Source organism: Vanellus vanellus (genome assembly GCF_965231255.1).
Source record: "Vanellus vanellus genome assembly, chromosome: Z".
In the NCBI taxonomy this organism is placed as follows: Eukaryota; Metazoa; Chordata; class Aves; order Charadriiformes; family Charadriidae; genus Vanellus; species Vanellus vanellus.
Genome location: NC_138908.1, coordinates 29,618,910 through 29,645,850, shown reverse-complemented (window position 1 = coordinate 29,645,850; position 26,941 = coordinate 29,618,910). Strand labels below are relative to the sequence as shown.

Below are 26,941 nucleotides of genomic sequence, written 5' to 3'. Positions count from 1 at the left end.
CAGTGGCAAGTCAGCAGTAAGCAGGCTATATTTTTCTTCTTTAACTCATGATGAATGTGTCACTGGATCCTGTAAACACTACTGAGTATACATTCAAGCTTTGTTCTTAGTGAAAGTGGCACTTACTTGAACCCTTGCAGTCAAGATAGCTTAGTTATATAGCACTTTACAGGTATAATAGCTGGTTATGTACTTCTGATAAAATTCCTTTTTCTGATGGCTTAGTGGGTATTGAAACATATCCTCACTGGGATCCCATTGCCATTCCACAACATCTTTATGATGAAGTGTGTATTCTGTACTTCTCTTTGTACTTTACATGTGCTTTATTGCTGTACGCATTTCCCTGTTGTTAATTTAAGTGCTCCTCTGTTATGTAATACATACAGTGTTTTAAACTCTAATGGCATCCTATGAGGACTGGCATTAGAAAAGTACCGATACTTCAGATCATCATAGTAATGATACTTGACTGGTTTTCCATGCAAATCCTTCGGGAATGGCCAAAATCCATACAGGTGAATTTCATCACAAAATCTGGTGGCAAGCGTATACATGAGGAGACCAGTGCTGGGTCGTTTAATGTGGACCTTGTTTGTCAGCCAGTAGCTGCAAAGAAAGAAAAAGTACATTAAGAAATTCTGATAAACTTCATGTGAATAAATCTTGTAAACTTGTTTTATATATTATTCATTCATTTCACACTATAAAAAAGCAAAAGTTTCCTTCTCCTCTCTAAACTGAGCAAATGACGACGCTGTTTTGTAACACCTTTATTCCACATAGAAGAAAAGTGAGATCTTATTTAACACAGTGCTGAAGAAGAGCCGTTCAACTAAGTTCTTAGTTCAGGCTTTAACCCTAACAAGAAGCCACAATGCCTGCAAATGCTAGAAAACTGCAGTTAACCTCCTCAGATCAGGGAACAGCCTCTTGCTACAAACTTTGAACTCTTGCAGTATCCAGTTCACCTCATCAAGTCACCCCTACACTGAGTATTTGATTGGCCTAGTTACTACTTCACAGATTGCTTGTCTAAATAGAAAGTAAATGGAAATAATAAACATAACACCTTAAGAATCTAACTTTCAGGAGTAAGCAGAAGTGAAGCTTTAATTACTTTGCTTGTGTACATAAAGGTTCATGGCTGCTAATGGCACTCTCCAGAAATGCAAAATATTACATGAATAATTTTAAAAAGGTTTTGTTTTGTACTCAACAGTTGACAGATCTGACTGAATCTATTGGACAGTTTTCCTGAGCCAGTAACAACAGTTCAACTCAACCTTGCATGAAAGAAATTTGAAATAAAGTGAAATCAAACGAAAAACTGAGTGTGAGGAGAATGTAATATAAAACATTCTTTTTTTGATCAGGAGTGACCTTCTGGCAAAACGATTGCCCCCAATCACTTGTAGAACAGTTCAATAGTTGTAACCACTTCTTTGCCAGTGGGCTCTGAAACATTTACAACACAGTACAAGTTACAAATCAGGTCTACTGTACATTGGCCTTAAGCCTTGTGTCAGCAGTAAATTGATATGATTTGTGATGATCTGGAAGAATTAAAGGAACCATGAAGGAAAGGAGGAGTATGAGTGGAAAAACTCCTTCTACACCCGAAAACTGTAAGAAAAGCAATTAAAGATGTAAAGCCTGCCCTGATGAATATGAGATACATCAATTTTTTACATCCATAATAACTGTTAAAAGATTGCTTTGACACTTACATTTGTCTTAGTGTTTACGGAACCTCAATACTTTGGCCTTTAAAAATACTGAACCTCTTTCTGCGAGATCAAAACATCACCTGTGGTTTAACCTACAGTCGAAACCACTAGACTTTCACCTATATTTAGCAAGATACCTTTACATTTATAAAAATGGAATATACTACTATCAGTATGATTGCAGAAGAAATATTAATTGAATAGCATGTTGCTACCAGATAATGACGTCTTACAGCTATTGCCAAAAATTAAATTCAAATAAACACAGAAAAACATAGACATCTGTTTTCAAAATAGTTAATGTTAAAATGATCTTCTGACAAAACTCTATTACAATGACTAATATATGCAACAACGGATGCCAATCATTGCTACATTAAATGAATACTGGAGAATTCAAATGGCAATTGTTTACTCTGCGAGTGTGGAATAGATGACTTCTGACTAGACTGAAACATGAGATGTGCTTTCCCAAGGCTGCACTCAAAACGTTATGTGTCATCTCAGACAAGGAAAACCTGATAGAGGAGCTACATTCAAATATCAGATAATTTACCATACTTCACATCTTTATTGGCCATATCTACAAATTCTGTAGGATTCCTAAGTATAAATGAGATCAGAATCTGTTTGTGTATATTTCCATAGATTTTTAACTCCCTTCTCTGGACAGGACTGAATCTGGGGAAACTTATATGTTATAATCCTGAATAGCTCAAAAAGATTATCCACAAAGCTCTGTTCATTGCATGGCAAGCTGATCTATAAGTAAACCCACTCATACATACCTGCCTGTCACTGAATTTCTGTTCCTTTTATCGCCATTACATGAAGACAATATTTTTTAAAAGACCTTTCTGAAAAATCTAATATGTTATTTGAAAATTTAAAATAGTAGCATTAATAAGAAAGTTGGGAAAAAAGCTTGTGAGAAAGAAGACAAAACATTGCAGTGTTACTCAGGAGTGTGTGTATCGGTGAGAGCAGCTAGAAGATTTATATTGTCCCAATTACACTCTCTCAAAAAAATACTATAGAACAGGGCAAGACACAGAGAAAAGCAACATAGGCTATCAGAATAATACAGTAATTTCTGCAATTTCTGAGAGAGTAAACAGTGTAGCTTGAAAAAGAAACAACTAAGTGTGGATATGGCAGAAAGCTCCCAAATCATGTAGTGTGCAAAGAAGGAAAATTGGGGTTTAATTACTACTTTAACACAAGAACTGTAACATAAAAACTGTGGACCCGATGGAGTTATTCAGTGGTAGATCTAAAATAAACACATGAAAGTACTTTTTTATACAATATGCCATTGAACAGTGGAATTCACTGCAACAGGTTGTTTTAGACGATGGCCAACTAAAAAGACAAAGTTCACAAACACAGCAGTGCAGACGAAGCTTCTTCTCAAGAATTTGCTAAGCTGCTGGCCAGGGGAGCACATCTCACAGGGTAAACGCCTGATATTTCCTCTGTTCCGAACTTTTCTTCTGAGCCTCTGTGTTGGCACTTGGCACAGGCAAGATGACAGGCTACAGAGGGATCTATTTAAACAGTCACTTTTATGTTCTTGGACCCAGTGTCTGCTTTCTCTAGAAGGTGTTAGCTAAAATAACTTACTCAGACTCAGAAAGAATAAAGCCTTTGCTTGTGCTTTCATGTCTTCAGTGGGATTAATCACATCAATGATATGACCAATCCTTCAACTGACCCTCTCAATTTATCTGAATGTATTAATTAAAAATGCAGCATTTGTCCTTTTCTTACTGAGATATGCCTTGGGCAGAAGGCTCCACATGGAATCTAGAGTGTGAAAGAATTAAAGTGTGAATAATAACACTGGCAGTATGACAGCCAGCATGGAAACACTGCTGAGTGTTTGCATGAGATCTACTTTACAGTTTTCAATGTACAATATTTTGAAATAGCTTTCACAGAAACAATTTCATTAAAAGGAATGACGCATTTTACAAAGAGCTGGAACACTCCCCATAATTGTCATTTGCTTTTTAGCAAACTTAATTCACTGCTTTAATGTTAAGACTTATTTTTTGTTCGGGGTTTTCTTCCTTTACCACTTCACCTTATACTGTCAAGTAAACTCAAATTTTTGCTTATGAAGGAGATTTCAAGGACCGCTCGAGAATCTGGACTCTGCCTGGCAATCTTCCTTAGAAAGTGAAAGAAAAGACCTGTGATATCAATGGTGAATGCAGTCACATTACATACCTTGCGTTGCCACAGCTCAACCAGAGTGTGGCCAGCAGGCTGCCATTCAGTGTCACTGCCACTGCAGAGAATTTTAACTAGTGTGAGAATAGTCTTTACTGGCTATGGCAAAGTAATTAAGAATATATTAGAGCTCACTTTTACCTGTCTTAAAATAAAATGGTTCAGCTTCCCTGGTGTAGGAGACTATTCTGCTTTGCACCATTGCCCTAGCGTGATCTGGTCCCAAAGCTACTTTAATCAACTTTTCAAAAATCACCTTAATAAGAAAAGGATCTGCTAAGGATAAAGTACTATCAAAATGTAGGATAACATTGCCTTTCTGTGGCCAGTGAATCAAGAAATATTTGCTAAAGTTAAGACCAGTTAAGCCTATGAACTCTTTTCACATCCATGAAAATAATTTGATGTAACAGCTAGAATCCTTCACAGCCATAAGACACATACCCTATATAATATTTAGAAGGATGGGGCAGCAAGGCCTATATACGAAGGAAGGGCCCTGTGAAGAAGAAAGCCTTCAGTACTAATTAACAGGATATGTTTAAGACTGGGAACACGTCTCAACTTCTGTTCCACTTCTGCAATATTTCCAAGCTATCGGAATACTTTTATTTGAACCCACACTAGCTCCTTCAGTTTTCATCTAAAAAAAGAAATTATTTACCTAGGTTTAGAAGGAAATCACAGGATGAATAATCCTCTTTAACCACCTGACAAAAGCATTCATCCAGAGGAACAGACCCATGCTTCAATCCTCGACGAACCAGTGACAACAGTTTTTTGTGTTAAACCATCATTAGTTTCGAAACATAAAATGCCCACGCTGCAGAGACCTTGATTCTTCCTTCATAAACAAGGACTTTGAAAATTGCCCACATATTTTTTGATTTTAAAGTAGAAGCATTCCAGCAGGACAGACAGACAACATCCCTTTCTCCAGCAAAGCCCCCAACAGGTATGAGGCAGAGCGCGACTACAGAAAACGTGGGTCTCAGTCTGGTCAGACGAGGGAGGAGGCAAGTTTGAGCCTGTGCAGGTACTGTGTACCCTGTGCTGCAGTACTAAAGGAGAATGAGAGCCATCATCTCCTATCTGCGTAAACAACTTCTGCAGTGTACCTGTGTGAAAATTTATTTTTAACAGGCACAGGGCTGCCTCAGAGCACACCTACAGGACCAAGCTCTTCTTACAAGGCTATGAGAAGGTCATGCTGTCCACACCTCTGCAAAGCTTAGCAATGAGGTAGCTGGCACCCTGCTCACTGCTGTCATGACCAAGGCATCCCAGAACACAAACAAAAGTTAAACTGTATGACCAAAATTCTAAATTTTTGAAAAATACAAGCTGTTTCCCTAAACACTTATGCCTGTACGCGAAACTGCTTGTACATAACATATTTCAACTGATGCCAGATCATTGTCTTTGCTTTGGTAAATGCTCTTTTATTGTCACACTACTACAAGGTACATTATATCTGTAAAATTGGTTAATGCCTATCTACCCATATGGATATAAATCCATTTAAAACCTACTACAGTAAGTAGAGTGGAGACTCTTTGTAAAAAAGGAAAAACTTTCTAAAAGACGGTCTAAAATTCAAAAGATATGTCACAGTTTCTCTTAGAAACACTTTCCTTGTTTAAGAAGTTGAGCCTTGCTTGGTTTGTTCCAGCGGTAGACAGTAAAACCCCACAGAAGAGACTTTAAGCAACAGGAGTTGCAAACCTTACAGAACAAGAAAGAAATTAAAATGAACCTAAATTTAAGCAATAAAAAATACACATTTATTGCTATTCAAGACAACACAATCCAATTAATTCTGCAATTAACCCACAGAAATGGTTGGGATACTTATCTATGTATATTTTTGAAAAGCAATTGAAATTATCCTGAAAAAGACTGCATGTCAGAAAGAAAACAATGATTTAACAGCTAGTTCACTTTAGATTTCACTGATGACAGTAGTTGCCATCAGTGTAAACAGTAATAGCATACTAACCTTTTCCGGAAGGTCCATAAAGAACCAGACTGTAAAGTAGTACCTTACATTAAATGACAATCTTTAAGCTATGTGAAAGCAACGGCAGTGCGGAGACACTAGCCCAGGCCTGCGTATCTTTTCTTTTGCAATAGTAGGTTACACGTAGGACTAAGAAGAAATGTCTCCAAGTGCTTCTGTGACAAGAGAATTGATGCAGCTTCCAAAACGCTAAACATGTCAAAGTATGAAAGTAATGTCTTTTTTTCAAAAGACAGCCAAGGTGTGATTGAAAATTATTTGCTTTGATTCCATGAGCAATATACCAGTGATCAAACTGGCAACATAACTTATCTGGAGATTCACAGAGATGCTATCATTAACGTTATTTTGACACTAGCTGAGTACATGTACTCTGAGAGCAAAAAATAAAATTGTTTGCTGCACTTCCAAATCTATTTTGCATGAACATCAATAGCCCTTTTGAAAATATATACCGATTTCTTTTAAGGGACAGTATTACTGAAGGCCCACCACTGTAACCCTTTGTACAAATAACCCTCAAGTGCCTAAATTGACTTACACACTGATATAAATGCATTCACAAATAACTTGTTTAAAGATAAGGGACATAGGATTGCCAAGGACATTACATACGCGGAAACTGATTCACTTTGAATTTGAGTGCTATTTACATGCTACTGGCCTGTCAAATGTTTTGAACTGATTTCAGTCTGAAATTGCTATGGCAATTAGCTTGCTAGAAGGGATTCCTTGATAAAACAGTTCAAAGTCTTACATGAGTATTCCTTGAATATCTCTCAAGTCAGATACTAACAGATGCATAAGCACTCCAGTCTCAAGCATTAAAAAAAGCTAAGCTAGTTTAAACACCTGCAAAAGTAAAATATTGTCCTGTACCAAAAATGTTAGTAACATTTTTTAGTCAACAGTTTCTGCCAAATCATATGGTCACAGAATGCCTCATACCAGAATCCATCCTTAAAACTGATCACAACTACAGAAGTGTAGAGCCAGGCTTGCTTTCCTTTATTCGGAGAGGGAGGAACTGTTCTGTCTTTACTATTTATTATGTTTACTTCTACAACACAATCAAGATTACAATGCAAGGTAGAAAACTGTTTTATAGGATTATATCTGCCTTGCAATGCTCCACAGTTGTGCCATCGCCCAAACGCAGAATGGGATGGGCAAGAGAATACTTAAAATCTTCCCAAATAAAGTTACCTGGATTTTTGTCCCTCCCTGGAGTCAGTGACTGGCACTACATGATCAATCAGTGGGGACCATTAGGAGTTGCTCTGTAGGGTAACACAGATGGTGCTGAGTACAGAAGACACCCACACCACACTCATTGCAGGTTTTTTTCACCACAGACTGAGTTGAGGCGTACTTGGTGAGACACAGGAATGCCCCGGGTTATTTGAATCTGAAAATCATGTGCTTTAAGACCCTTCCATGACATAAAGAACAGTGAAAGAGAACAGTCAGGACATTTACTTAAAAAATACCTTCTGATGCAAACAGAAAACACCAATGTAGAGACACCCAGTGAAACCCAGTGACAACTACTGACTTAAAGGTAACAGATACAGTCTCCAAGATATTTCCTGAAGACTGCATTTAGCATGTTTGAGCAATTCTTTGAGGTCTCTCACTAACACTGGCCTACTCAACTTGAAAAAGCAACAGCACTTTTTTTTTTTTTTTGTATGCTGAAAGTCACGCCCCTTGATTCTCATCAGAGACTACACATACAGATATGTATGTGGAATGGAGATCACGAGAAAAATTGCCAACTCTTGTCTGGTAGCACAGGCTGGGTTTAGCACTCATCAGGAAAGAATGACTACAAATCTGATGTTAGCACAATAGCTAGACCTGAATTGCCATTGTCATGCTTTAGTTGTCATTATGAAGAACAAAGTAAGTAAATAACGGAGAAAAAGACAAAAAAAAAGAGTAATGGTGTGCATATGTGTGCCTGTATGTGAGACAGTGAAATAGCAGTTTTGATACAGAATATCCTCTAGGAAACAGCTACATATTTTTCAGGACAGTGAAGACCAAAACCAAAGCAATGGAACAAGGATATTTTAAATGTATTGTGATAAAGATTATTTTAACTGGTCACTAGAGAAGCTTGCAGAATGAAACTTGTTCATAACACGTTGCTATTATTAACAGACTGGGCTTGATCTACTCCAGACTAATTACTGGTAGGAGGATCATCATGTCCACATTTCCTCTATTCACTTCCCAATAACCATCTTCTTATAGCCTTACTGGCTAGGCTGGAATGCATGCACAACCTCTAATGTTGACGTATTATTTTCAAGACCTACTTAACAAGTTCTTTTGTGCATCTTAGAATCTGTATTAAAATTCCTGAGATACTATGTTTTGGTCCATTCAGCATTCCCTCAATAGCTTCTAGTAGCCAAGGTCACTTTTGTTATTTGTTTTCAGTAGAAGGGCTTTTTTTTTCCTGCTTATCATTGGTCTTTCAGATCTTTTATTCACTGTAATCTACGATTAGCCACACAATAATTTTTCAGAGGTGAGGGAAGATACATCTTCTCTTACTTTATTTTCATGCTTTTCTCACAATGCAAGTCACGTTCATGACAACTTTTAAAATAAGTTCGCTAAGCAAACCTTTTGCTGACATCTATGGGACACCTTAATCTTCAGGCTGTGCTTTCAGCATTCTCACAGAAGCACCTGAACAAGGCTTTCCACAGCTCCATTTTACCTCCTCCTTTCTCAAAGCGTTCAAACTTCTGGGAAGTCACTTCAAACACTTCTCTTTTCACTGTGACTTTCAAGCCACCGAAATGACTCACTGTCTCCAGCCGGACCATCAGAGCTTTACCTGCACATGTTACTTCTGTAACAAGTCATCATCTCTGTACCCATACACCACCAGTTAGTATTCCCTACTGCTCCAAACATGCTGAGTTTGTCCAGACTGTTGTCTTCCTCCAGATCTCAAAACACCTCAGAACACTGATCTGCTGCCTGGGTAGTCAGAAATATTCTTTGTGATATATCACACTACAGGAGAGAAAGGGAGAGTAGAGACTGCCTACTTATGTAGCTACTGAAAATCACAAAGAATATCCATAAATATATATTTTTTAAGTCATTTAAGCCCTTAGGAATCCATTTACACCAAAAGAGTGCTGAACCTTTGACAGTAGACATGGTTAGTCTTCTGTTGCATAGTGACTTAAACACTTATCCTTGTTGGAGTCATGGAAGTCATCAGCTGAAACTCATTCTAGTATATGTCTCTGCTGAAAAGCACTGCTCCCTCAACCCAAGCACGAAACCATTTTTTAAGAGTGAAACATATCTAAATTTTAAAATAAGTCAGTTATAAATAATTTATTTAGAGATCACGGGTGTAATAGATGTGCAAACAGGTACATAGCAAAGGTGCAGTAAAACAGAACTAGAGTACATTTCACAGACTAAGAAAGCTAATAGATAAAACTTCTAGAGAGGAGGTTTTCCCTTCTGACAAGTCAGCTCCTTCCTGAGGTCTGGTGGAAAGAGATGTATCTCTCGGTGAGTTGTCCCATGGCTACTCTATTTCTGTGACATACTTAGACAATAACATATTTCTGCAATACAGATAATGGGGCAAAATACAGAATTCTATGAATTATAAAATCACAGAAACATTTGGGTTGGGAGAGACCATTAAAGGTCATCTTGTCCAACTCCCCCCTGCCACGGGCAGGGGCATTGTTCACTAGACCAGGTGTCTCAAAGCCCCATCCAGCCTGGCCTTGAACGCTTTCAGGGATGGGGCATCCACAACTTCTCTGGGCAACCTGTTCCAGTGTCTCACCACCCTCATCGTAAAAAATTTCTACCTTCTGTCTAACCTAAACCTACATTCTTTCAGTTCAAAATCATTGCCCCTTTCCTCTCAATACAGGCCTTGGTAAAAAGTATCTCTCTGTCTTTCCTGTAAGCCCCCTTTAACTATTGAAAGGCTGCAACAACATGTCCCTCTTCTACATTTCTCCAGGCTGAACGACCCCCAACTCTCTCAGACTGTCTTCACAGGAGAGGTGCTCCAGAACTCTGATCATCTTTGGGGCCCTCCTCTGGACTTGCTGCAACAGGTCGATGTCTTTCTTATGTTGGGGGTTACACAGATGGATGCGATACTCCAGGTGGGGTCTGATGAGAGTTGGGTAGAGGGGCAAAATCACCTCCCTTGCCCTGCTGGCCACGCTTCTTTTGAGGCAGCCCAGGATACAGTTGGTTTTCTGGGCTGCAAGTGCATATTGCTGGTTCATATATGAAGACATATTATGTTTCCTTCAGGTTAACAAATTCTGACCTGCTCAAAAAAATGATTTTTTTTTTTTCAATTCATGGCCATAAACTAGAACCCCTCAGTGATAAATAATAAAATTGCATTAATTACTTTTTATTTTACTCCCCCCCACACACATTGTAAGTGAATGAACTACCTTCACACTTACAAGATAAAAGTCAATGTGTCAGTCTGTAAGTTCAAATCAATCTACTTTTGATTAATATAGACAGAACCTGCATCAAGTAAATTATTTTTTGTTATATAGTGGCTAAAAGCTACTGATATTATTGGCCTTTTTCCCCTTACACTTCCAATATTTTTTCATGTATTTTATTGTTTCCCCATGGAACTGTTTAAACACATGGAAATATTTAAGACTAAGATAAAAACTTAAAAAAATGATGGAGAACCCTCAAACACAGTGTAAAACAGGTGTAAAAATGGGGGGGGGGGGAGCATGTATGTGAATTTGTGAGGATTTGAAAGGGAAGATGGGAGGTGTGTTTAGATGGTTCACAAACAGTCAAATCCAAGCTAATACAAAATAAACATCTGTAGCAAGGTACAGTAGCAATGATAAGAAAAGAGAATAAAACAAAAAAGTGTTTGATTAAGTAGGAAAAAAAATAGAACCGACAAGTTGAATACCAAAACCAAGGAACTATTTGCCATGATTTGATAGTCATCCTTTTTCCTTTGTTTCATTCCTTCTACCTGAATTCACAGAAAAGAAACCATGCTCCCATGTTTATAGCTACAAAGCACAGCTGCAAACTGATGGATGGATGTTCCCATTCAAAACTTTTCCATGACTTGTCAGTGTACTAATTTAGCAAGCTGCTTCTTTTTCTCCTCAACTTACTAACTTAATCCCTGCTCCAAATGCTAACCCTATAAAGGCCAGGTTATAAAGGTGCAATCTCACTTACGCAGAAGTTCACAAGTGTATTCTGGTTTGTTTCACCCACATAATCTAATAGGAATCTTTCCTTATGACACCCTTTCATTTCATTAACTCTATACTCTCTGTTACACAAATATCTTCCTATTTCCTACAACACAATTGGAAAGAAATACCTGGTTGGAACTTCATAAACAATCAGTCTGTGTATAATCTAAAAGGCAGTTCAGCTCGATCCTTTCTAGGCTCTAGAGTTTTGTGTGAAAGTCCAAGCTTTCACTATCTGCCTGTCTTTTATAACCAAGGGGGAAGGCGCAAAATACCCAGCCAAGCTTTCCTGAGTGAGACAGTCTGTTGACGCCTCTACCATAAAGTCTTACAGACCTACATAATGGCCATCAATAATAGCAACAGTCCTCTCTCACTCATGATGGGAGAAAGGTGCTGTGATGCTTTGCTTACACAGTTGTGCTGGTGTGCTTCAGTTACAGCATGTCTCTGCTGTTCCAGATGATCACACTTCTTCAGATCAGTGACTTTAAGTAGTGCTGAGCTGTGCAGTTTTCTTTTGTGATTAAACATACATTAGGGAATATGTAAACACCTCTAAACTCATTGTAAAGGGTTAACCAAATCGGACTTCTATACAAATCTTTAGAGGCTAAAGACTAGAGCGTCACTATGTCTCCATTCCCCAGTCAACAGCTCAACACAAGCAAATAATGCTTACAAAGTTAAGCATACTGACAGTGCAAACTGGCAGGAAAAGTAGTGTTGGATTTCCATTCCAGAAAGCATACTGGGCCCGATCCTAACAAAACAGTTATAACAGAAAGCAAAAGAAAGCAATTGCATTTTAAGTAAACAGGGCTAGAAATGCAAGTATGTTTTAGACGGAGTCAATTGCTATTTTTCTTCTCATATACATTGTAAATGTAATTTATTTCCTTCTCTAAAAAGACTACTGGCATTAGTTTGGATTAAACAGAAGTGATGGAGCAAAGGGATGAATGGGAAGAAGAGAAAAATCATAATCAGATTGGAAATGCCACAGAAACATTTTATTGACGTTTAGAGAAGGAACTGCCTTTGCCTTCACAACTGATTTTCTACTCAGTAAAATAAGACTACCTACCAAACACTTTCACACAGAGAAATATAAGTAGAGGTGAGGGAAATATGGCAGAACATGAGTTAAAGTATGGAATAGTGACAGACAAAAGAAAATGTGTAGTGGATAGAAAAAACAGCATTTCCAAACAGCAAAATGAGAAGGCAGTCATAGAAGACAGGTATTTTACTTCACTGAGATTTTCAAGTTTTTACGACACTTACAGCCTAAGCTTGTATTTTGAATCACAATCATTCTCTGTCTGTTTTTGAAGTAGAACTCCCTCCTCCACTGAAGGAAAAGCTCTGCCCTGGGAGGTAACCACTGCTGGAAAACCTTCCTTTCCTCTCCACTCATCTTCTGGGGCTCCCTTCCCATTCAGGGGTGGCACAAGAGACAGCACCGCTGCTCCCTGCTGCTGGTACGTCTCATGGACCTAGGGGTTGATCTGGACCAACTGCGAGAGTGGGCTAGCTCCCTGGGCAGGCTAGCTTCCGAGCAGAAGCTCGGTCTGCAGCATCAGCAGGGTTGATACAAGAGGTCAGCCTCCAGCTGAACGGTGGAGACACAAGCCCACGCTGGGACCCCTCCTACTGCTGGAGCTAAAACTGAGAAATCGGAACCTAAGAGTACCTCTGATTTCACCTGGCCCACAGGGGCAATTTTAACAGGCAGAGATTGCGCAGAGTGATAAATCAACAGCCTATTTTATACCAGCTACATTCCCTTCCGAAAAAAGCCTTTATTTATATGTCTCAGAGTAGCTATTCAAGCCTCAGAAAGGCTATTGAAGCAGTTCCTTGGTAGGAAACCTTTATAATGGCTTGAATCAGCAAAGATACTGCAGCCAAGAAATGAATTTGACCCATGTCCTGCACGGTAATGATGAATCCTCTAATAAATGCAAAATGGTAATTTTCCTGTTGCATGACTATTAAATATCTATTACATGATGGCAATTACACAGATTATATTTCAGCTACAAGAGAAGTTAAGTAATTTTGAATTTTAATTTCAATTGAAATAATACATGCCATGTCATTGAAATAAGATATAATACAACATAACCACATGTTCACGTTAATCTTGAACTTACGTGCTTTGTCAAACTGTGCCCTGGGGTCCTGACTTTTTCTTGGGATTGGTGAGGGCATGACAAACTGTTCATTAAAAATTACCACGTGCAAAGCTATCTATCTCCCATGTCAAACATAGGCAAATGGAGTGGAAAAGGAATTTGGTTTGCAACAGTACAAGAGTGGGACTGATTGGATAAGACTCTTCAACCACATCAGCCTACGGTTCTCTGGGAAAGCCATGTCAAATTAATAACGGGGAAAAATCTTTTGTTTGAACAAAAATAACAATTCAGCTAAAGGCTAGAGAGGGAAAAAGACCAATGTAGTCTTACTGCAAAGTTGTAATAATAGTATTGTGCAGCAGACTGGTGAACATTGCTAAGTGCTTGGAAACACACAGGTAACTTTCGTTTAAATTTATAAAATGCACATTTCAAAAACTACAGAATTCTTAATATTTTATGAAAGCATTACTACAACTTACAATTGATTAACATTTTTCCTATGAAAATTGCAACAGAATGTTATACTGGAGTGGTGTAATTGAAGTTAGTAACTTGCACTAATTCTAGCTTTCACCGTTAGATCTAGTCTTTCCTACCAATGTGAACATCTGTTCTTACACTAATGCCTAGTAAACATTTTTCTACAACAGAAGCAATCCTAACCAATTTTCTGTCTTTTCAAAACAATGCAAAAGCTGTCACATTCAGCAAATAAAAAATCAAATATATGAGGAATAAGAATAAAATACAGTGTGTCCACTATCTATATCATGGAATTAGGTACACAATAATGGAAAGACATACTTGAATTGTTAAATTCTGTCTTTGTCATTTTAGAAAACCCTGGAATAATTTATTTGTTCCCCAGAACATCTATTCCACAGGACTGCATTCTTGAGAGACCATTTTCTACACCTTATATTATCAACTGTTAAATCTACCCTAAAAAAGACATAAAGACACAACTATGGGACATTCTGCTCCCTGCTGTGTAATATTATATTCTGTGTCCCTGCAACAGGGGGAAATTTGTAAAGCTCATCCCAGGATGACAAATATGCCCTGTACCATGGAGCATTTCACTAATGGCACTGATACTAAAAGCAATCCTGAAAAATGTAGCCCATGAACTTATGAATATGTTCAGGATGCTCTTTGCTCATTGGACTGATAAACAGTTTAAAACTGCTTTCAGCTTGTGCTAAACTCCTCTTGAAGGATGAGGTCAATAATGTCTAACATCGGCTCTGGATAGATACAGGAAAACAGTATGTTGAATGCTATGTTACTTGTTAGACTAACTTCAATTATATAGAAGAAAATCTAACCTCTTTTGATTTAATCAATACAATCTGAAGTCTCCGTTTTAGAGATTATTATATAAAATATCCATTACCGACCCTTAGATTTGGTCAATGCAATGAACCAGATCCAATTAATCAGATATAAAAGCTATTGATTTTACCATAATAAATCCCACAGCTGTTATTGAATTAACCAACCAGAAGAGCCAGGCTTCATACAAATAAAAGTAAACTACTTCAGTAAAATAAGGAGGCAGAATTTACTCCTTAGGATCAAGATTACACAAAACCTTTAAACAGTTAAAAAGCATTCACTGAAGCATGTGCAAGAAGGTGATTGAACAGAAACAACTTTCTGCATCACAACTTAATGTAGAGCTCAAAAGTAAGAGATTGTCTTACAAAGTCTATCAAATATGAAAAAAACACTTAAACAATACACAGGAGTCCACACGCTGCCATGCCAAAGGACCAAAGCCTTTAAAGAATGACTGTTGCTCACTTTTCACATTCTATTAAGCTCTAGCTTCACTGCAAACAATGCCAACTGAAATGCCAATTAGCAGCAATGAGATGTGATTGGAGTTCTGCCAAGCCCACCAAGTGGTTTCACAAGGATATGCAATAGACCAAGCAAAAACTGTTTTTGGTCACTGCCTCTATTGGTCAGAAACAAATATATGATACCTATATGAAAGTCCCAGTACTGATTTTACAAGCAATAACTTCCCAACAGAAATTCCTGTGGTTTTCAAGTAAGGAGATTAATGGCTGTTTTTCCGCCAGAAAGATTTCCCGTCTTTAGCTTGCTTTCCTACAAGATTTGCTGATACGACAGCCTTCTGCATCAATTTCTCTTTCCTACTACATATTTTAGAAAGGATTTGTAAAGTATTTGCCAAAAAATTTAGAGATATGTCCTCTCCGTTGTCCCTGTTTTATTTTCTATCTATGGGTTTCATGCACTTTGAAATGTACCAATAGAGGCATCCAGCAGGTAGGTGTCTACTATTATTACTGCTGTTATAAATCAAACAAAGAAGAAAAGGAATTACGACAATCCCCAAACAAACCAGCTAGCCAGCTCACTAAACTGTAAGATTACAATGAAGTTTAAAAAAAAAAAAGAAAAAAAGGCTGTGTAAATGCATTTAAAAAAAATCTTTTAGAAGGAAAGAAAATACTTGCCGCTCTCTTGATTAAAGCCTTTAAGCAAAAACTGAACTGTCTTACTGTTACTTACTTACTATTATGCTAAAAGTCATGGTATATTGCCAGTGGCTTTACTAAGTTACCATCATCCATGTAATTAACAGTAATTTGAAGTGAGATCTTCAGTTTGAATTCAAGCCACTCAACTCCAAGTCATCAGTGTTATAGAAATGAAGTGTGTTTACACATTGGCACATTTCCCAGATATTTCGTGCCTGGAACTTGCTTTGCATATTACAAACAAGTTTATAGAAATTGAAAACAAAAACAGAAAGACAGATTTCCTCTTCTCTTTCACCTCTGTTTCAGAGGATGATCATCGTACCAAAATAGCAACGATGGCTAAGCAATCTCACGAGTTAAAACCAGAATATGTCAGGCAAATTTTGCACTCTACAACTGCCTTTCTACACTACTCTTTTCAGTGAGGAGCTTACTGTTCTCTAAACGGGTTCAGCAGGAAAAGGACAGATGTTCACTAGTAACAACATCAGAGAGTTGAGATTTCCAAATGCACAAGCCAAATCTTCCTCTACCCATCTCCTCTCAAACCATATTTCTCCCTCCCCAGAATTTATTCAGTTCACCTTTTAATTGACTCCACAGCTAGCCAGTGTCATCTCTATGGATCTGCTCCCACTGTTAAACGTCCCTGGGGACTCGGAGAAACCCACAAACTACAGCAAATCAATACCTCTATGAAACCCACGACAAAGCCCCTGCAGGCAGCAGCAAAACCCAATTGCCATCAGTAGCCTAGAGGTCAAACCCTGCGTTTTGTTTCCAGTGCCAGCTTACAGCAATCCCCTCTCCAGCCAGCCACGCTCCACCATCCCCTTGGCACACAGTCTCCACGGCATGGCTCACAGCTACGCTTGTGAGGTTTCACGCAGCCATGCAGCTTCCCAGCTGCTGCAGGCGTGTGTACCTCACCGTTTAGAGAGGAGAACACGTTGCAGCCTTGAGGGAGGGCTTCTCTCCTCAATCCTGTCTGTATCAGCCCTCAGGCTTTCTCTTAAAATGACTGCTGGCTCTGCAAAGGAAGATAAACACTGAGATCATTTTCTGAAAGATTCTTGTCATTGAGAGGTATGTTCTGTAATCTACTTTCTCTCTGCTGCATCTTCTTCTGTACTCTGTCCCTTACAGACTAAAGGTGAGAAAGGCCTCATCTGGAAAGTTCAAGCCAAACATGAATCTTTCAAACAATTTGCAAAGTCAACGATGGATTTTACATTGTAGGAGCAGTCTGGAACAAACAGGAGGATACTGTCCTCTTAGCTCTTCCGTACGTTACGTTTCATCTGAAGCTAAAGATTTTGATACAAGCATAAGCTGTACCACCTGTTGGTTTCAGTATGACTGCTACACCCACTGCTTCCTCTCTGCCAACACTTCTGGTGAGTATGCCCACATTTATACTGAAAAGGAAAAAATAAAAATAAAAAAAAACCCTCATAAGCCTCCAAAATGTTCTGAAACCAACAGTTGCATTTGTTCTTGGTTAGGGTCTTATCTCAGATCCTTTTACAGGTCGTCTTTGCTTTAAAGTTGTAAGAGGAAATGATTACTCATTCTGGTTGGAAATTCCCCTGCATCCCACTGCCAGCCAATAACGTACAACTAATTTTAAAATGAAAAAGCAAGTTCTAGTGATAACTTTCTCTAAGTCAATTTTCTTTGACTACTTCACTAAATATATGCTTCAAAAAATGCAAATGATGACTCTTGTTCCTACCACATACAGAATGGGAAATGTAAATAAGCTTTCTCCACAGTGCTCGTGAGGTATATCAACTATTATTTCAATACAGAAATACTGTTAAAAAAAAGGTAGAAACAAAAGCAGTGTTTTTTTACATTTTAGAAGTAGTGGTTATTTTCTTAATATTTCCTGTGACCCATTAATTCACTTGTTGAAGACTGAAGGACAAATCTCAAAAAAGGAGTTCAGTGTGTCCAACTTATCGTGTTAAACTCATAATGTGAACCCCCCCACACCGTTAATCTACCGTACATATATACGCATGTCCTTACATCCACACATCAGCGTAAGGATTGCAGGACACTTAAGAACAGGATTCAAGGAACAACGTCTGCTGAAAGAGATGTGGAAGACAGAATGCACAGAGGGGCAGAGACTTTAGTCTAGCCTGGGGGGGAAATCGGGACTGGTGAGAGGTTTAAATCTCATTCCATCCAAAACACTGGCACCTAGCATCTAACTCCACTATGGTGTGCCTTCTAACGCCAAAGAAGCAGAATCCAGATCCGTCGCCTGAGGAATCAGTTATTTTCTTTCAACACATGTTCTGTGCGTAAAAGATCACCAGGCGTCACAGCGTGACCTAACGACCTGGGCCTCTTTTTCTCCCAAGTGTCTGAAATACAGCAATGCTCACCCTTTTTCTCACTTTCTAACTCAGCCTTTTAAAATTCTTTGATGTAAACTGGAAATGGCTAGTAGGCTTCCCTTAGTCTCTAAAAAGCCTATATTTGGCTGATGTAGGCAAATCATCCCACAAATTCCTTCCGTTACATGGTGGGTTGACCCTGGCCACCAGCCAAACACCCACACAGCTGGTCTCTCGCTCCCTGCTCCCTCTTCAGTGGGACGGGGGCGAGAACAGGAAGAGCAAAAGCAAGAAAACCCATGGATCAAGATAAAGAAAGCTTACGAGGTGAATGAAAGAGGCGGAAAAAATGCAATCGCTTACCACCACCCACCAGCAGACTGAGGCCCACCTTGTCTCTCAGCAATGGCCACCCTGGAAGACAGCCCCCCTCTCTCTTCTTCCTCTGCGGCAGCGTTATTGCTTGCTGAGCATGATGCTACATGGTATGGCATCTCCCCTCGGTCAGTTCAGCTCAGTTGTCCTGGCTGTGCCCCTTTCCAGATTTTTGCCCACTACCAGCCTACTCACTGGTGGGGGGGAAAGTGAGACATGGAGAAGGCTTTGAGGCTGTGCCAGCACTGTTCAGCAACGGCCAAAACATCAGCCTGTTACCAATGCTGTTTTACCCACAAATCCAAAACGCAGCACCTGTATTTTGGCACAGGGCTGCCATGAATAAAGATAACCCCATCCCAGCCAGAACCAGTACACCTCAGAAAGCAGAATGAACAGCAGCTTTTCTCCTACACAACAGAGAAATCCTCTAAACCTTGGACTCCTAAGGTAAAAGGAAGAGAGGACTGCATCCCCACAAGCTGTGTTTGAGAGGAAGGCAGCCATTAGCCTTGGCATTTGGAAACTTCAGACATAAAATGCCCAAATAGTACTCAGTGCTTCTGACTTGAAGCACCTCAGTCTTGCTCCATATATGAACAAGAACCCACGCACATCCAAAAACCCCATTAAAGCATTCTTGAAGAAACTCATGTGCAGTAAAAAGTGAGGCTACAGAAGACACTAAGCCAAACTGCTCCTTCCTATACCGCACCACTGTAAGGATTGTCCCAGTGTATTATTTCACTGAAGGACTGGACTGTTTTATTCATTTTCACAAACAACCCAATGGCTAGAATTGGAGTATAAGGTAACTGACAGCACCTGGTGGCATCATCCATGCAGAAAGAAATACCATACTTTGCTCTTGATCTAGCTCTGCTATCGCCAGTGTAGCAGCTAGAAGTGTAATACAGAAGAATTACAAAAGGAACAATCACAGGCGTGTGTATCCATTTCTATCTTCTCTCTTTTGGTTTGGTTTGGGCTTTTTGTTTTGTCATCCATTCCCACCCTACGCCTGCCCCAAAAGTACATAACAAAGATCAAATGAGAAAAAAAAAAAAAACGCGTAGTCTTTTAAATGTTCTTTTTCTAAATTTTTATTATTTTTTTCCAGATGAAGGGATCAATTTGGAAAAAAGACTATTAAATAGAATTTGTCATATGGTATCATAACAACTATCTGCTTTTACTGAGAAGTTCAGATGCAAAGGCATTTTTAGCCAGATGGTAGTGGGTAAAAAGCTGGCAAGGAAGACAGCCAGGACAGCTGACCTGAACTGACCAAAGGGAAATGCCATGCCATACAGTGTATAAATTTATAGCTTTGTTTGCTTATTTCCATGTTATCTCAGTAATTAACTAAGCGTTTGAAGAAATCTGTTACTGGCTGGATGCTCAGTACAACTGCTCCTCATCACAAAAGTTCGGTAAGATCAAAATTAAATGCACACAGCTTTGAAAACTCTTGGTAGGCATTACAATCAAAACAAAAAAGTAGCAGAATTGTTATTGTAAGTTTTACCTTAGAAACATCACTTTAAAAAGGGAAACCTGACAGAACGTTCTCATGCATGCATGTATCATAGACACTCAACAGACAGGTCATTTTCCGTGTCAAAAAAAAGAAGAGAAGCCACTCTCCACCTTATTAATACTATCTGCCCAACATCAGTCTCTAGCGACTCCAGTCTTTTCTGTACTTTGGTTCTCAAAGACAGACTGTAAAAACTGTTTCTGGTTTGCTTCTTAGCTGCACAGCCACAATTTTTGTTACATGAGTATGATATGGTCAAACGAGTTAATTCATTTTGCACATTTTTACAGTTTTCAGAAACACAGAAACTAACAGATTTTATGGAAGGGAAGATAAAATTCACCCTCCCCCCCCCAAAAAAAAAATAATTCAGTAGTAAAATAATTTTCAAAATAAATACAAATCTGCCAATACACTGTATGAATAAACTGTGTTATTCATTCCTTGTGTAGCTGCTAACAGTCATTAGCATTAGGTACAGCACCGCTGCTCCTGGCAGATAAACTAAGCAGCAGAACTTGAAAATGGGCAATTTCATGACTATTTTGCTTATGACCAATTCTGTCACTCTCCTGCAGTTGAAACCTGAAATTCACCTTTGGAAGAGTGTTAAGAGTCTTAAGTATATACTATGCTGATTATCAGGAACAAAGCAGTTGCCACAGCAAAAGGGATAAAAAAAAAAAAAAAAAAAAAAACACCAAAAAGCCCAAACTGAAATCTCACAGAATTTTATTATCAAAAGGTAAATAAAAATAAAATAATGGTTCTCTCCCTACAGTCATGACCAGGCTCTTCATGGCCTACTTTGCAGAATGGACTAGACAATGAACAATATAAAAAGCAGTTTAGTGCACGTTTAGTTTCCCCTACGTGTCCTCCTCTACTTCAACAGTGTTTGCCCCCATCGAAAAAGCTGTCCTTTCTCTCAAAAAATGAGATAGGAGATCTTGTGCAAAGGAAGTAAAAGCTCATCCCGAGAAACTTTGAAGTAGATGAGGAGGTACCCTCATGAGTTGCACAGGCCCTGCAGCCCTGGTAATTATGCTGATAGGCTGAAAGATCAACCCCAGAGTGTCTCCACTTCAGCAACAGGAGCATCACCGCCTGCTCACCTGTTAGGACAGGATCCTGGGATCCGAAGAATGACTTCACACAACAGGTTAAGTTCTGAAAATCCAAACTAACTGGCATCCCATTTGTTCATATAACTAATCAAACAAAGCCAGCTCTACGGATATGTTACACAAGGGCACGAGGGTACTGTAATACAGAACTCCTATTTTAACGCCCACATATATGAAAAATGGGACTGTGCTCCACTGAAAATATTTTTATGACATGACGCAAAACACATGGTCATTTTATATTAAGTATAGTATTGTATTTTTAGCTTAATGGCCATTTTTAATATCTTTTGTTTTCTGCAGTGATTATTTATTTATCCACGTACTCCAAAATGTCTTTCCTTAAGAAATGTATTTTAGCAGTGAAGAAAAAAGCGAAGTCTGTAAGCAGTAACAAAAGAAACAGAAGTGTTTACAATATAGATTGCTCCCATTAGTTGTTTCTTTATTAGCACAGAGCTGCTGGAGAACTAGCATTTTCTCTAGCTTTTTCTGCATGTTTCAGTTTCTCAGAGTACTTTTTCTGTAATTCCCACAGCAAAGGACTCTGGAGCTGTGGTGAAGTTGTGTAAAAGGTCACTACATTCAAACAACAGCTGTTTGCTTTCACTAATAAAGGAAAAAAGACCCCGCACTGAGAAGTGACCATAAATAGGCACAGCATACTCTTTACACAGGCAAAACACAGACATTTCAGTGGGAATTCTGCTGTATTTAATGCAGGATCAACTCTAATACCACTCTTTCGCAGGCAGTATCAAGGAGGAAATAAGCTGAGCACAGGCAAATCCCACAGGATGTCCGCGCGATTGTTCCATACCCAAAAGACGGGAAGGAATCTTATGTGAAGCAATTTCAGCGATAATGCTGCTGAGTGACTAATAGTTCATGGGATGGCTCCAATACGAAAAAAAGCCAAGAAAGCATTCTTACACATGAAGATGAGCGTGAGAACTTTGTTTTGTAGAGTTGGGAGAGGAAACATGAAAAAAAGCTTCTCAGAAGAACTTCTGTATTGTAAAAGACTATTGCTTGGTGTAGTGGTGGTGGTGTTCTGCCTCTTCAGCAGATGTCTTCAGATATTTGCCAGCAGAAGAACAAGAGCTGTGCAAGGCTCTGGGAGCTAACTCTGGCCTCCACCTAATGTAGCAACACCACACTTCGTCTCAGGGGCCCTCTCTACTTCCTCCAGGGAACTGCAAGGACCCATAGCAGAGAGCATCTGCCGATCCTACTTTCCGGTTTGGTTGTCTGCCACCGTTGGAAGTAAACAACAAGATCTGGACTCTAGTTCCAGCAGGCTCAGTTCCTGTTTGCCTACCATTTAACGTATATTCCATTAGAGCTCTGCTATTGAGACCAGACTCTATACAGACGCTGTCCACACCTCAAAGAGTGTCACCTCATTTGGAAAATATTATTCAAAATAATCCTAATGAAAGAGTTCAGCATCAAATCTCCGGCCTATTAACAAATCAAAGTTTCTGAAATTTTTTGTTAAATTCAACTTAGGAAAAAAAAAAAAAAAGTTCTGCAGTTTGCTCATTATAATTACTTTATAATTAACCTTCCTGGCAGTGGCATTAGAGAGCAAATAAATCCTTTTAATCAGTTAAACTCTTCATTTATAGATTCTACTTCCATCTTGAACTGTTACATATTGACTACCTCATTTTTTTTGTCAATAATACATGCAAAATTACATTAAAAGTTCCATAAAACAGCTTTTAGAAACAATTTTTGAAAAAATCATGCAACTGCCCCCAAATCACTTTCCAAATCCAATATTCTAACTTCAAATACAAACTTGTTGATCAATAAGTGCAAAAGCAAAATACAGAAAATAAATTAACACATGAGACCATTCGATCTAAACCTACTGATGTAAAAAAATCTGAATCCAATGACCATTTAAGACATGCTACTGATTAAAAAAGTAGTTACCATGATGGGCTTAGTATTTATATAATCTGTTTTTAAAACTTCAAGTCCCTCTGAGATTTTAGAGGACCGCCCATCACTCACAGAAGTTTAATAAGGCATGAAATCTGCAAAAACATAATTTCTTTTTCCAACATCACATTGCCTTTTTCGTGACCGAAAAAGTGCACAAATAGACAGGAAAAAATAAAGTTTTTTAACATTATCTCCGAATGCGGTCATTGTTCTACTATCTGATCAAGAGTAACACCCAAATACTATGGGGAGCTCAGAAAATTTCTTTCATTAAAGGAGTAAGAAAAATAGGAGACAGAATTTCAGTACCATATGTGATTGCAGCAAAACTGTCCTGTTATTACGTAAAACAGTACACAGGAATACAGAATTTGGCCTCACTAGATCAGAACAGAAGTCTACGGAAGTCAATGCTCTGCCTTTAGAAACTGCCTATGCCTTATACTTTAAAGACCGATGAAGGAAAGACCTAATTTGTCTGAACAATTTGGCAGTGTGATACACACAACAAGAAATAGAGACAATATTTTCCAAACATGGTGGCTATCAGCCTGTACACTTCAGCATTAAACGTCTCTATTGGTACTTAATGTCCAGTTGGAATTATGAACTTCACATTATTGATGATTAGTTACTAAACGATTTAGCCCACAATACACTACATTTCCATATTTTTAATAAAATTTTAGGTCCATTCAATCAAAGAACTCTTGATAACAATATAAATTTATGACGGGATTTTTTTTTTTTTCCCAATTAAAAAAAGAAGACTTTATAACTTTTTAGGATAGACATCTCTTTTTAGGCAGTTTTCAGGCCTGTAGCAGAGTGTTTTCTAATTTTTAGATTATGAAGACAAGTAGTTGCAATGTAATACATTAAAGTTTCAAATAAAAAGGCTTATTTCAACCAGCTGAATCACATGGATATGGTATAGCCCTGTGGTATACCACAACTACGGATATATCTGTGGTACAGGAAAACCAGCATGGGTGCTTAAGTCTTCTGAAAAAGCTCAACTGAATCTTTTAGCTTATTAAACATGAAACTGCACCTTTTATTTGTCTCTGTAAGAATATGCTTTCAAGTTGAGGACAGTTCTTCAGTAGACTGTCCTGGTATATGGTTGCATAGCCTAACAAAAATGTGTTTAAGTTGTTACAAATTTGGGAGGGTTTCAAGATGTAAAAAGCAACAGAAGACCCACACTGACTTTCTTGACCGATTCTCTTATCATTAAGGTCTAATTTAAAACATCTCTACCCACCTTCATATAAATTATTATTTAATGCAAAATATGCATACTCAAATAAAGAGTAAAGCCAGAACGCTTTGGAATTATCATGGCAAGAAACTGGAAACTAAAGAAGTGAATACTTACTTGTGTGAAGGTTAAGAGGAGTTTGGGGATGCTACAAATATTAACACAGGACAGTGACTGCAAACGCTACATTTACAGGCGTCTGCTCTGAACTTTTGTAGCCTTGAATGAAAATCATTGAGCCACATTCGAGCACAAAGATACAACTACCTAAGAATGCTCACAGTCTACAAAACAAAGGTTGCAGATGCACATAGTTTCCTTGTGTAAAGTAAGACAGTCTACAAAAACTGCTTCTTGCAGTTCAGCTTTCCTTATCATGCTTTCATCAATAAATCAAACTCCATTTCCCTCTTATGGCTTCAGAGGCTGAAAGATGTAGCATAAGCCTTCCATTCTCATGGTCTTGCACATATGGTCAGGCACCCTATGAAGGAGATGCTCTGCACAGGTCTTACTGTGTGTTTTAACATGCAGGTTTTGTGGGTAGATTTCCTGGGTTTGCTTCTCATCCAACTAACAGCAATCTTCACATTCTGTTTATTTTACCCCTTCTGTTTTGCAGAACTACAGGCCTCCACCAGGTGATCACCATTAACATGGTCACAAAGACTTAAACTTGCAAGCAGAGGGCTTGCAAAAGCATCAAATATACAAATAAATACATCAAATATATCAAAACAAATTCACAAAACCAGTTCAGATTCATAAAACAAGGAGCATTTTATAGGAGTTCTTTTTAGGTAGTGTCTCTTTAGAGGCTCATAAATCATCAGTTTACATTGAATTTGTAATAAACATGAGCACAATAGATAGAATACTGTATTATGAAGATATTCCTTAAAACAAACAGCATAAGGTGCACTCATTGTTTTAAATGGCAGCAGGCTTAGCTGTCCATTGGTTTCAAACTTAAGTTAGCAGTTACAACTTGCTTAAACTTTCCCAAGCCTTACTGCTCATAATCAGGTTATGCAGCTTTAAATTTTACTTTTATTTTTCAAGTCACTTTACTTATTTGTAGAAAATATTAATTTTAAATTTAAGAACAGTTTTTGCTTATCAATTTCTCATACTACCATGGTATTCTGTTTGATATTTAAACCTAACAGACTTTTGAGAGATGTAATTCAACCTGTAAAGAGATGATACTCTTTCCCTAAATTTAGCTTTGCTGTAATACAAACCTCATTATTACGGGCTGGTGTTTTAAGATTGCCATCTAAAAAATCTAAATAATATTTGTTCTACATGCATTACTGCTGGCAATATCCCTTACAAACTCGACTCACACAGACATATTCACCTCATGCACCTCACTTCGTAAAGTCAAGAGCTAGATAGATAAAACATAAATTTGACTTACTCAAATTACAAAAAAAAAAAACCAATAAGGCTACATGATGATACTCAGCTACTTCCCACAAGAATAAAAAAGGGAAGTGAGGTGATTAAAGAAGTTTTGAAGTGGAGGACCTCAGGTTTAGAGCACAGATTCAACCACCTGACAAATTTATGCAGCCATATCAGATGACACTGCTAGATATAAACCGAAATACAGCAGTCTAAATTTTCAACACCAATTCTGATGGCAGAGCTTTTGTTAACTTTCCTTCAGAGAGACAATGTAGGTGCTAATTCTTTTTTTAAGACAAAGCCCCCTTAGAGGACCTTCAAGTTGGCCAACTGAAAGACTGCACGTTCTGAATTACCATTCACATTTGGTAATTTTGCCCAGACTTAGCAGACAGAAATGAGAACAGCTGTTTCTAAACTGGAAGCAATCTTATTTCTTCAGATTTATACACACATAAAAAACACTACAAGAAACACTACACCTATCGATGTGTTTGTAACACATTTGGAATACTTGAAAATTCAACACAATCAAGGCCTAGAAATAGCTAAAGTGTAACTATAACAAAACAGCTACCAAAACAACTATGGAAACAGAGCAACTGGGTAAAATAATTAAAGAATTTCCAAAAGATTTCCAGATTCCAAAGGGAACAGATTTTTTTTTTTTTTTTTTTGCCAGTGCTAGAAGTGTACCACATAAGTATACAGCAGTTAAACTACCTGAGAGGACAAAAGGAGAAAAGCATATTCAAAAGTCCTAATATTCTGAAGAACAACATATTTCTAAGCTTTATTCTCATACTCTTATACTAGATTGGGGTAACAGTTAAAACATCCCCTCTGATCTCATCTCTGCTGCTCTAATAGTAACAACTTTTTAGGCAGATCAGTAACTGGTGTACAAGCCAATACCAATACTTTAAGGCATCTCCCAAAACCCCACAAACAGACAGCAGACAGTTCAAGGAGACCAAGCTGAATATTGTCATACTTT

The 26,941-nt window shown here is 38.2% G+C and overlaps 1 protein-coding gene across 1 annotated transcript in view; it reads right to left on the bottom strand.

Annotated features, from left to right (window-relative positions):
• Nucleotides 1-265: 265 nt before the first annotated feature.
• Nucleotides 266-26,941, bottom strand: part of ST8SIA4 (ST8 alpha-N-acetyl-neuraminide alpha-2,8-sialyltransferase 4) — a 56,101-nt gene continuing 29,425 nt past the window's right edge. Inside the window, exon 5 of the mRNA XM_082497620.1 lies at nt 266-609. Within this exon, the coding sequence (XP_082353746.1) occupies nt 327-609 (283 nt within the window). The 3' untranslated portion in view covers nt 266-326. The remainder of the gene's footprint in view (nt 610-26,941) is intronic.